The 12,222-nt window shown below is 50.5% G+C and overlaps 1 protein-coding gene across 4 annotated transcripts in view; it reads left to right on the top strand.

The window, feature by feature from the left end:
- The window catches only part of CPNE2 (copine 2), a 43,890-nt gene that overhangs the window by 10,450 nt on the left and 21,218 nt on the right, over nucleotides 1-12,222 (top strand). For 3 of the 4 annotated variants that reach the window (XM_068203032.1, XM_068203034.1, XM_068203033.1), the window contains exons 2-5: nucleotides 540-736; nucleotides 6,016-6,195; nucleotides 9,165-9,239; nucleotides 11,973-12,044. In XM_068203032.1, the coding sequence (XP_068059133.1) occupies nucleotides 569-736; nucleotides 6,016-6,195; nucleotides 9,165-9,239; nucleotides 11,973-12,044 (495 nt within the window). In that variant the 5' untranslated portion in view covers nucleotides 540-568. The remainder of the gene's footprint in view (nucleotides 1-539; nucleotides 737-6,015; nucleotides 6,196-9,164; nucleotides 9,240-11,972; nucleotides 12,045-12,222) is intronic. The other variant, XM_068203035.1, reaches the window with a different exon arrangement.

Here is a 12,222-nt window from a genome sequence, read left to right as displayed (position 1 = left end):
ACTGTTCTCTGCTGGCCTTGGGAGCTGGGTGGAGATGGAGCTGATTGAGGACTGGAGCTGCACTGCATCACACTCCTCCTCACAGTCTCACCCCTTTCCCTATGATGATTTGCAGAGCAGAGCTCAAGTTTGCCCCTCTTAGCTTAGGTCCGTGGTCTGTTGCCTGGGGACAGCCAGACAGCAATCAGGTTTGTGCTGAAAGATGGTGTGGAAATGTGGCTTCTCAGTACAAACAAAAGCCCAGCATGCTGGAAGAAGAGGTCGGGGTGTTCCCTCTCCCTTGAGGGGGTAAGATGTTACCTTTCCTTGAAAATCTGTTATTTATGGAGCAAACTCACAGCAGGTCATGGGTGCTCTGCTGGGCTTCCACTCAGGACATCTGGGAGATGGAGCCAGGAGAGCCTCATGGTTTGGATCATGTGTGTAGCTTAGAGCAAGAGGCTCTGCCTGTGGCCACGCTGTGTGTGCCCAGCCCAGCAGTGCTGACAGAACGTTTGCTGCCTCCCAGCCCTGAGGTTTCTCCCTGTGCTGTCCCACAGACTGCCTGGAGCTGCTGCCACCGGGCTCCATGGCGTACACCATGACTCCCACGCCGGCGGGGCCCGTCGGCTCCCAGTACTGTGTCTGCAAAGTCGAGTTGTCCATCTGCGGCCAAAACCTTCTGGACAGGGATGTCACTTCCAAATCCGACCCTTTCTGCGTCCTCTTCATGGAAGTCAACGGGAAGTGGGTGGAGGTAAGTCCTGATGTTGAGTGGATTTATTCCTCCTGTGGTTTGCTCGTGCTGGTGTCTCTCTCTCTGTGCTTGTGCCTCCCTGAGCAGAAGTGGAAGCTTTTCTGGTGCTCCTGAGGCTGTGAGTGGCACCAGTGTGTGAATTGTTCTATGTCACAACTGCTCCCTCCCCCATCAGTGCTTTCTGCTTTGTGCTGGGCATTGGCTTTAACTGCAAATTCTGTTTTATACCTGCAGCTGTAGATGGTTGGTCTGGGAGGGAGCAGGGTATGGATATGTGATGAATACAGGCACCCACACTGGGTGCAGCAGACAATGAGGACAATGAGGATTAAGGGATTTAAATCATGTAAACCGAACTAAAATTTTCCCAGTTCCTGGGAAATTAGGTGGTCTCATTCAGGTACTTGGCTGAGGAGCTGGTGAATCGCCAGCACCACCTCAGGTGTCCAGCAGCTGATCTCATGTTCAGCAAGGAGAGTGTAGGGGAAAACCTCACTTTGCCACAGTCTGCAATTAACTTTTTTCAGCAGCCTGGATGAGACTAATGAGCTTTCCAGCCTTGATAGGTGTCATCTCTGATCTAACTGTGCTTTTCAGGAATTTTTCTTTCTGTCAGTAATGTCTCAGTCCAGCGGTTTTGATCCTGAAGTTTTCTATGTGATACAAATGTGTGGTGCTTTTAGGTTTTTGTTTTTCTTTTCTCCTGCTATTTTTAGCTTCTTTCTAATTGGCACGGTGGGCACTGGACTGAGCCTTGAGCAGCAGCTTGCTCGTGCTCTGCTGCCGTGGTGTCAGCAGAGGTACAATGGGCTGGCACGGGGTGTGGTGTGCCTCTGAGCTCTGGTCAGTGGCACCTCGGGGACACTGCTGGCATGGAGATCCCCCAGCACTCACACGTGTCAGGGGTGCTGTGGGGGTTTGGCTTGTGGCTGGGTGCTGGGGGAGGGTCAGGAGAGGTGGGATTGCCCGTGAGAACCTCGCTGGATCGGATGTTTGGTGGGCTCTTGGCAGCTGATGCCACATGGTTCACAGCTACCCCCTTGTTCTCTGTGGATTTGGGCCACACAGATGTGCCCCTTGCCCTAAGTGGAACCTCTCCTGTCTGAAAGTGGTGGCTTTAATAACACAACTGAAGTGTAGGGGACGGATGGGGACAGAATAAGCTCATTGGAACCCATCCCACCACACTGCCCCTTTGTCCTCCACACCAGATTAGGGACATGTCCCAAGCCTTGGACCTGGTTGTGGTGGTGGGTCTCCTCCTTTGGCACCAGCCCTGGTGCTGGTTCTGAGCTGGGCAGTGGGACTGTGGCACCAGCTGATGCCAGCAGGAAGATCTCTGCTCACTGTTCTTTCTAGCTGTAACATTTGTTCCCAAATACAATTATTTTGTCTCGCTGAGCTTAATAGGAATTAAAAATCTTTGTGAATCAGCCTTGGAGGAGTGGGGGAGGGAGGGAGGATAAACCACAGGCTGGGAAATAAAGATGGGTGATGTTTAAACGTTCTGCCTGGTGATGTCGTCTCACAGAAGCCATGAAAGAGCTGACCTGTGGTGCCAGGAACAGGGACAAGGGACACATGACTCAGCCCTGCAGCTGCCTTTGTGCCACTGAGTCATCCAGGCAGTCCTGCACCTTCAGCATGAACTTCCCTTGGCACTTCAGACAGCATCTCCCCATGCTGGAGCATGAAGCACCTCCACATGCTGGGGATGCTTGAAGGTCCCCAGGCAGCCTTCCTCTGAGCACTGGAAGACCCTCCAGCTGCATTCACTGAACACAAGGGCTGTTGCTGGAGATGATTTCCTGGGTTTGTGCTCGATTTGCCGAATCGTAGAATCGTGCAATGGTTCCTGTTGGAAGGGACCTTAAAGATCACCTCGTTCCTACCCCCCTGCCATGGCCCTTGCTTGAAGTCACATCAACCTGGCCTTGAACATTTCCAGGGATGGGGCAGCCACAACTTCTCTGGACAGCCTGTGCCAGGGCCTCCCCACCCTCACAGGGAACAATTTCTTCCAAATATCCAATCTAACCCTGCCCTCTGTCAGTTTGAAGCCATTCCCCCTTGCCCTGTCACTCCATGCCATTGTCTGAAGTCCCTCTCCAGCTCTCCTGTAGCCCTTTCAGGTGTTCCAGGGTCTCCCCTGAGCCTTCTGTCTTCTGAACAATCCCAAGACTCTCAGCCTTTTCTCACAGGAGAGGCACTCCATCCCTCTAATTGTCTTTGTGGCCCTTTGAGGCTCTTATCCAAACAGATTTTTTAAATTAGCCTGGCTGCCTCTTAAAAACCCTTGTGCTTTTCTGCTTTTTGGTGGCAAAGGCTCTGTTCTTTCCAGGGACTGCAGATCGGAAGGAGATGGCAGGAGCTGATGGCAGGTGAGGGATGGTGTGTGAAGAGGCCTCATAGGTGTTGGTCACCAGCAAGGTGATTTGTGCTCACCAAACCGAAGATCAAACCTTGTGCAGCTGTCACTGGGGATATTGTTGTGCTTCACACTGGCACTAGGCAGGAGATTAAATTCTTGAATCTGGGTGTTAAAAAGCCCCATCACTCCCATGTTTACCTCAAGCTGGCTGGGATTTTCATTCCCTTCCTTCAGCCACCTCTTCCAGAACAGAGCTGGAGATGGGACTTCAAGTCATCTTCTTCAGATTGGGATCTGGGTGTGAAAGGACTGGTCCTTGGCTTCCCAGCCATTCAAAGAACATGGTAGGATTTAAAATCCATCTCTGCTGCCTGTGCAGTCCCATCTCCTAGGCCTGAAGAGGGATTTTTGTATGTTGTGCTGCTGAAATAAAGCAGAGCTGTGGATGCCCTCTGCTCCTGGTCCAGCTCACCCCTGAGCAGATGCTTGGCTCCTTTGGTACGGGATGGCAGCAGAGAGGGAAGGATCTGGGTGAAGCTGTGTGGCCCTGGCCAGCTCACAGCCCACTGGTGTTGATGGGTTTGGTTCCCCAGGGTGCAGCAGGTGGCTATTCTGGGAACACAGCGTTTACTTTAGTCGTTTCTTGGCAATTAAGACAGACTAAGCGAGCAATTTCAAAAAAACCCTGCGATCGGTGGGTATTTATAGCAAACTCACCACATTTCCACTGAGCCCCTCCAAAACCTGCCTTCTGTGCTGAATGAGTTTCTTTGGGACTAAGGTATGTGTTTATGTGTTTGCTTTTTTTTTTTTTTTTTTTTTTTTTTTTGAGGCTTTTTTCTGCTCTGCATATTCCTGGCTCAGCAGCTCTGGCAGACATCCCACCGTCCCACAGCCTGGTGCTGCCCAGGGATGCCAGCTGCTTTCCAGAGAGGTCTTGCCCTGGATCTGGGATGCACAGACAGCTCAGCCTTGCCCAGAACTGGGTGTCCTGGCTGCAAGACAAGGTGGAATGCCAGCCAGGGTCACAGCATGGCCAGAGGCTTTGTGCTGTCCCACAGGGAGATGGGATGGTCTTTCCAGACACCGAGGGCAGCAGCTTTTGATAAAATCACACTGGATGTGCCTGTGTTTCCTTCTCTTTTAATATCCATGTTACCATTTCCTGGGATAACAGGGTGATGTGGCAAAATGCCAGTGCTGTCATAACACCTTCCACTAGACCAGGTTGCTCAGAGCCACATCCAACCTGGCCTTGAACACTTCCAGGGATGAGGCAACCACAGCTTCTCTGGGCAACCTGTGCCAGTGACTCACCACCCTCACAGGCAAGAATTTCTTCAGAACATCTCATCTACACCTGCCCTTTGTCAGTTTGAAGCCATTCCCTGTTGTTCTGTCACTCCAGGCCTTTGTCCAAAGTCCCTCTCCAGCTCTCTTGGACCCCTTTAGATGCTGGAAGGTGCTCTGAAGTCTCCCCAGAGCTTTACCTTCTCCAGGCTGATCAGTGATATCAACATGATACCATCTGCTGCTCTTCTGACAAAGCTCCTGCTTGCTTTGCATGCTGGAGGATTCCCTCCCAGCTGTGGTGGTTTCTTGTTCAGCTCTCAGGCTCTGCTGCCCATGCCCTTCCTGCCCCTTTCAGCTTCATAAGGATATTTTGCATGTCAGGCTCTAAACTTGCCCTTGTCTCCCACCTTTCAGCATGTCTAGGGGGGAATGTGGGTTCTGACACTAGAGTTCAGACTCTCCTTGCCCATGGACTTCCAGAAGCAAATACACCAGCTTTTCTCAGCCTCAGTTTCCCCGGTTTCTAACACTTTGGCCGAAATCGTGGGCATTTGTCTTTGTGCAAGCTCATCACAGGATCCCTGCTGGTGCTGCCACCCTTCCTGCAGTGTGAGTTACAGGGTCTGGGACCAGAGTTCCATTACTGGAGGGCAGCATTCCAGGATCTCCATCGTGACTGTCCTCAGGGTGTTTTTTTGGCTCACACAAGGCTTTCTGACCACCTGTGCCATGCAGTGTTGTAGACCCACTCTTCCACCAGCTGCCTGCCAAGTTTCTTCTGCTCCTATCCCTGCTCTTGGCTGTGGGATGCTGCAGAGAGCCATGGTGCTTCCCCTCTGACAGTGGGCTCCCCATGTGCCTTGCAGTTTCCATCCTCTCTCTGTGCCTGCCCTTCCAATCCATCGGGGACATCATTGCTTCCAGCCTGCTCGCAATAGCTCGGGGTGACAATATCTACTGAAGTTTTGTCTCTGGGCCCTTCCAGCCTCTTGTTACTACTAATGCTTGATGAAATCTATGAAAAAAAGGGACTGTGGTGATGGCTTTTTTTATCTTTTTATCTATGGAAGGCTAATAAAGAAGAAACCACAAGGATGTTTTGGTTTGAGTTCTAGAGGGAAATGCTGGAGAGTTGTGTTCTGGCTCATGACACTTCTTGTTTTGCTTGTCCTTGTTGCTGGCTGCACAGACTAGAAGAAACAAGTTTGGCACTACAGCTGTGAGGGTCTGGTTGAGGATCAGAGGAGTGTGAGAGCCTCAGTTCATGGGAGAATAGGACTTAGGAGCACATGAGGCAATTTTGGCTTCAGTGATCCTCAAGTCCATGCTGAGCCTTGGCTGGGTGGGCACTTCCATCCTGGCTGTTGGGTGGAGAGGGTTGTCCATGCACCCCATCCTCGGGGAGGCAGCTCTGCACAAAGTGCCATTGTGTGTTTAGATGGATCCCAGCTTGTGCCCCTGGGTGTCACAGCCTGTGTTTAGGGACAGCTTTGCTGAGGGCTTGGTGTGCTCATTCTGGTGATCACCATGGGGTTTCTGGGTGGCTCTGGCTGAATTCAGTTTCAATGACAAAGGTGTAAAATGCACTTGCCTAAATGCCTCTTTTTCTTTGCAGCTGGACAGGACAGAGACAGCCGTGAACAACCTCAACCCAGCTTTTGCCAAGAAGTTCATCATTGACTACCACTTTGAAGAAGTGCAGAAGCTCAAGTTTGCCCTGTTTGACCAGGACAAGTCGAGCACACAGCTGTATGAGCATGATTTCCTGGGCGAGTTCTCCTGCACGCTGGGCACGGTGAGTCTGAGGTCCCTGCAGCAAAGGGACCCCAAAACACATCAGACACAGGGATGTGGTGAGGTTACAGCTGCTCTTCTTACCCCATGCAAAGTTTTCTGGCTCCTTCCTGGAAAGACAAATTTCATTTGCTTGTCACACTTCAGCTGTTGAGGTTGAACTGCTCCCCAGTAGGGAATGTCTGCTTGCTCCAGTCTCAGCTAGTCATGGTGTGGGTTTCTGCTGCTGCTGGCAAAGAGACATCAGCTGGAAGCTTCTGGCACTGTCTTCACCATGGGTTGTAGTAAGGGCCCTGCTGACCAGTTTGGGCTTGGGAAACTTACAGATATTAAAAGTTAGGATGCATGTAGTCTGCCTTTCTTTTTCTTTTTGAAAGTTTTGTTCATTGCTGTTGTGTAGCAAAATGTTCCTCCTGCTTGAGCATGTTGGTGTTGGAATGTGTCTTCTGCTCTTCCTGTGGAAAAGCTTTTGAGACACAATGTAGTTTAAAAGTTTTTGGAAGGTCTTTTCATTCATGAGCCCAGACCCTGTTAGGAGCTGGCAGCTACATTCTCCAAATGTCTTTGTCCTCTGGCTCAGAAGCGGAGAATGAGGGGGATTTTTTCCATCTTTTTGCAGCATCCAGCAGCTGAGGGCTGCTGTGGTACCTGGCACAAATGCAGAGGCTGGGAGAAACTGCTTCTGTTGTGCTCAGTGCTGAGACTGGGGAGGAAGGAGGTGCTGTAATAGGTGGGTCAGCATGGGGAGCCAGCCCGAGGTGCTCAGGGAGGCTCATTGATCACAATTGCTTTGTTACACAGCGTGCAGCATGGCCCTGCATGTGGCAGGAAGGACCAAGGACTTTACCACTGCCAGCTCAAGAGCTTGACATGTTAGAAGAGCACTGACATTTACAGAGTTTGGAGTTTAATGACTGGAATTTTGGAAGTGCTCTGTGATGACCTAATTCTGCTCCTGCAGAAGTTAAGAGAGTGCAGGCAACAGCTCTGGCCTATGTTCAGTGGTTCAGCTTAAACCCATCCTTTACTGTTAGTTCTGCTGTGCTGAAACACATCCAGCTCCAGTGTGGGGCAGCTCAGCAAGGGCTGCTTGTGAAAGTCATGGTCTTGGTGGAAGCAGAGAATTCATGGACATAAGGACACAGCTGAAACCTTGCTGTTCCTGAATGTGACTCTGCAGCAGCCCAGGGCTCTGCAGGCTCATGTTGGAGAAGAACATTATCCATATGCAGTGGGGAGGAAGGTGGAAGGGTCTGAACCATCTTCTCCTTCTTGTTGGGTCTCCCAGATGATCTCAACCCTTCTGGTGCTTGGGAAGGTCATTATGTCAGAGAGGAGCCTGGGCAGACCCTCCTGGGCTGTGGTAATGCTGGGGATGGGCAGGTGTTGGCAGGTCTCACATCCAGGGGCTCTCTCAGAACAACTGATGGTTTTGCCATGGTGGCATCACTGTCTGCTGTGTCTTTGGGCACAGCTGGTGGGCTTAGTCTGTCAGGAAGAAGAGAGCTTGGAACTCTGTAAACTTACCCCAATATTTCCACTCTGCAAAAGAGAACTTGACCTGTGCCCAGTTTTTGCAGCAGTTCCAACATCAGCTTCTTGGTCCAAAACAAGACACTGGCTTGGAATGGAGGAATATTTTCATTTCCCTTTTCCCCCTGAAATCCTGTTTGCCTCCTCTCCCTGTGGCCAGCATGGGCTGGCAGCACAGCCCAGTCGTGGAGCAGAGGTGGACTGGAGGGGTGGCACTTGTGCAAGGGTGAGGAGAGGAGTGCAGCAAAGTGGATGGGGGCTTGTGGGTTCAGCCACCCTGCCATGGGTTTCCTGGTGGCTGGAATTTGCTTGGCGAGTTGTTTCCATGAGCTCTCAGAAGCAGAGAGCAGCTGTGGGCAGCAGCAACTGGGCAGTGAGAATCTGACTTTTCAATTCTGAGTTTGCATCAGAGCTCTGTCAGATTAGCCAGGTTGCTTAGTGCAGCTAATGAGGTCTGTAGTAGGATTTAAAAGGACAACTGGATCATTCCCAGGCCTGTAATGACCTCTGTGGCCTAAGGAAATGTAGCAGGGATCAGACTCCAGGCTGGAGGGTGTCCATGGTTTCTGCTAGCTGGGGTTGTGAGCTTTGTCCTGCCTGTACCCAGTGTGGCACAAAGATCTGGTTACACTGGCTGGTGATTCCTGTGCATCAAAAGCACTGGGATTTGGCTGGCTCCTCACAAAGGTAAAGGGTTTTTGCTTTGAAATTGCAAGAATCATAGGATCACAGAATGGTTTGGGTTGAAAGGGACCTTTAAAGCTCATCCAGTCTCGAGGGGGACCCTCTGGATGTGGGATCAGGGCACACACAGTTCCAGCAGGTTGCTGGATCTCCATGTGGGCATCTGCACCTCATAAGGAAAAATTACAGGAGACTGAAACTCACTGAGCTGGGAAAAATCCCAAGGGTTTAATTAATTTCCCAGTTTATTCTGTCTGTCCTATTACAAACCAAAAGTGAAGGGAAGAACATGCCTTTGGGGGTGCTGTCCCTGCTCAGGGGGTCCAGAATGATGCTGGGGGAGAGCATCCAGCTTGTAATCAGGATCCACCCATGGAAACATGTCCTGCAATCAAGGTGCTAGCAGGGGTCATGGTAGAAGTACGTGAAATGGGCCTTGAGGGATAAGTGGTGATGTTGCTGGGAACAAATTGCAGTAGTTCTGTCTGTGTGAAGACCCACTGAGCTCCTCCACTGGTCCCTGGGTTCAGTGGGGAGTGATGCTTCAGCCTCCTGTGCTGTCACCGTGCACCCTGAGGGCTGGGGTGTCAGGTGATATTCCCACTCTCACAGTCACCCCTGCATATCGGTGCCTTTCTTCTACTCTTGCAAATGCTTAATCTGAATTAACCGACATGAGCAATGATCAGTTGCTTATGAGTCTGCTTTTGATCACTTGTACAATCATGGCTTTATTGTCTTTGGCTTCTCTAGATCGTCTCCAGCAAGAAAATAACACGGACTCTCCTTCTGGGGAATGGCAAGCCAGCTGGGAAGGGGATGATAACGGTACGTTTTCTCCTTTGTGCTACTGCTGGCCCTGTGAAGGTGGATGGGGGCAATGCAGGACACTCACAGGGGGTCCAGGAGATTGGGGTGTATCTCTTGAATATTTTGCCCTGTACCTCTTGTTTTCCTGGCCACTTTGGTCTGTTTGGAGGACAGTTGATTTGGGACACTGATCTTGCTCGGTGTCTGTCCTGTGCTTAGCACTGTGAGTCTTCAACTTCTGCTTCAGCCTCAGAAATAAAAAATACCTCAGTCTGGAGGAGTACAAGGTAAATCTATGCTGCTGTTGTTTGCTATCTGGTGGAAGGAGCCTGCTCAGACCTCTCTGGTGCAGCGACAGGTAACAGGGCTCATTCCTTTTGAAGGGATGGGTGATTTTGTTTGTAGGATGAGGATGTGCCATGGCAACGACTCTCATAGCAACAGCCACTGATTCTGATACAGACCCCTTCGGGCAGTGGCCTTCCTGCTGTGGATCTCTGTAGCAATGTTCTTTTTTAAAAAGAAGATACTAAATTTAGGTGTGTTTCTGTTCTACCTCAGCTGCCATCATTTTTGGATCTCTGCTGTGTTACGTTTTTTTGTGAAATGTGCAGCTGGGCTGCAAAGTTGTGGAAGGAAGGGCCAGCAAGGAGTTAAACTTCTGTCAGGTTTAAAAGCACTGGAAAGGTTTAAAAGCCTGGGACCTGGTGCATCTCCGTTGCTGTTTGCTTTAGGGGAAGATCTTTTTCTCTTCTAATTGCTGCAGTTAGTCTTTAAATGCAAGAGGAAAAGCCGCAGTGAGGTTCAGAAGTGGGGCCATTCCCAAGGCTCTCGACATCCCGACATCCCATCCGATGCTTGAGTGGGAAGAGCTGGAAAAGTTTCCAGTCAAATTCAAAGGTTACCTGCTTTAGAAAAGGAGGATCCTGTTCTGTCACTAATGTGTCATTAAACATCTAAGGGGCAGAGAGACATCTGCTTAATTTTGTAGAACTGATAGGATTTCTTGATCTGGGTTTTTAGTCCTGGCCTGGGTGATGGCAACAGGGTTGTGTGTGGTGGGCACCTTTCCCTGCTGCCTGGTGCAGTGCTGGAGCACAGGCTGTGGACACCACTGGAGGAGCAGGCTTCAGGGAGTTTGGAGCCAAAGCCTGACTTCCTTGTCCTCATTCCCTTCAGTTTTGCCCGACTATCCATTTTCCTAGCTGAGATGCCACACAGGTGAATGCAGCAGAAGAACCTTGGCTGAATAGATGGGACTGTGTGGGGGTCCCTAAGTTTGAAGAGAGAAGATCCCAAGGCAAACCTCAGTGTTTGTAGAAGTCAATTTTAAAATCTTGCTGCTCACCTCTGCTGGACATAGTGGTAGGGATGTTGTTACTGTCTGTGCTGGCCAAGAGAAGATGCCACCAGCAACCTGTGGCAGGGTGGCACAAGGACATTCCTGGTTTGTCTGCACAGCCTGGCTTTTACATAGCCTACAGTGAGCCCCAAAGTGCTGGATTCCAACTGGGCATGCTTTTGTGGGGCTGAGGAAAGGACAAATTTCATCCTCTTCCCTACAGTTTCTCTTCCTCCTGCTGGTTTTGGTGACTGCTTACACCCACCAGGGACTAGGTGGGAGAGAAAAGTAATTCCATGGCATGGCAGTAGGGAACTTCTGTATGGAGCAGAGGGGAAAACTGGGGTTCATATGCAGTGAATGGGTCCTCTGTGGACCAAAGAGTTGTGTCCACCATGGGAAGGCCAGGAGGTTGTCCAGGAGCTGTGGCTCATCCCCTCACCCAGCTGCCCAGGCAGATGCAGAAGCTGCATCTCTGCCTCCTCATCTCTGCCAACTCCCCAGCTCTCCTAAGTGCCAACAACCCTCTGATTGCTTGTTCTGTAGAAAATTGTCCCCTGGAGTTCTGCAAGTTTTTTTTAAAGCCTTGGTGTAATGACACTGCATCATTTCAGTGCAGGACAACCCCTTGTGAGAGCCAGCAAACGGCCATGCTTGGGGCACTGTGCACAAGGACAATGTCCGTGCTGTGTTCCTGGCTGTTCTGGTGCTGGCTCCTGCCCTGGGAGAAGGATGCAGCTGGGAATGCTGGGGAACAGCTCAGCCCCCCTCGAGAGATCAGAGAAAGGAGAGGTGGAGAGCAGATGCTTGGGCAGGAAAAAAAAGACAAGTGATTCAGAAAATGGCTTGTAATAAAAGTGAATAAATGTGGGGTTTTGTTATAAACATTCCTTTAAAATACCAAGAGACTGATTAGACCATATTCCAGACAAAACTGGCCCACTGGGGGTTGGCAGCCGAAGCCCTTCTGGAGCATGTGTGAATAAAGTCTCTCAAACTGAAGTGGTCTGGGCTGTGGTCCTGCCAAGCAGCTCCTCAGGAGCAGTCATGGAATCTTCATCCTTGGGGCTGCCTTATCAGGTGGTCATGTGGAGACATGGCTCAGCTCCTGGGGTCCACCAGCATGTCCCCTAAGGGAAATGTTCCCCTAAGGATGTTTTTGCCATGCCCAGCCCAGGACATGGAGCATGAGGTGGCACATCTTGCTGGCAAGGGTTTATATGGCGTCTTCTTCCTCTTGGCTGTCTTTGGACACTCCTCCTCCTTGGAGGTCCTGAATGAGCCTTGGTGCAGAAAAGCCATGAGAGACCAAGTCCAGCATAACACTCAAGAAAGGGGTTGAGTTTTTTACCAGAAACTTTTTTTTTTTTTTATGCTGAAAATAAATGCAGCCTTCCCTTGTCTTTCAGATAGCTGCTCAGGAGCTCTCAGATAACAGGGTGATTACTCTGAGCATGGCTGGCAGAAAACTGGATAAAAAGGTGAGTGGAGCTGTGTCTGGGGGATGCAATGTTAAATTTCTGCCCTTGGGATCTAAAGAAATCTCTGCTTTGGGTGTAGCAGTGACAGAAAGCAGTCCCACTGGAGAAAACTTCAGAGTGAAACTGGGCGAGATCCTCTGGCTGTTGGGTACAGCTGTGCCTCAGTTTCCCTATGGTC

Source organism: Anomalospiza imberbis, chromosome 12, assembly GCF_031753505.1.
Source record: "Anomalospiza imberbis isolate Cuckoo-Finch-1a 21T00152 chromosome 12, ASM3175350v1, whole genome shotgun sequence".
Taxonomy (NCBI): Eukaryota; Metazoa; Chordata; class Aves; order Passeriformes; family Viduidae; genus Anomalospiza; species Anomalospiza imberbis.
The sequence above is the reverse complement of the archived record's forward strand: the minus strand, read 5'-3'. Positions and strand labels throughout refer to the sequence as shown.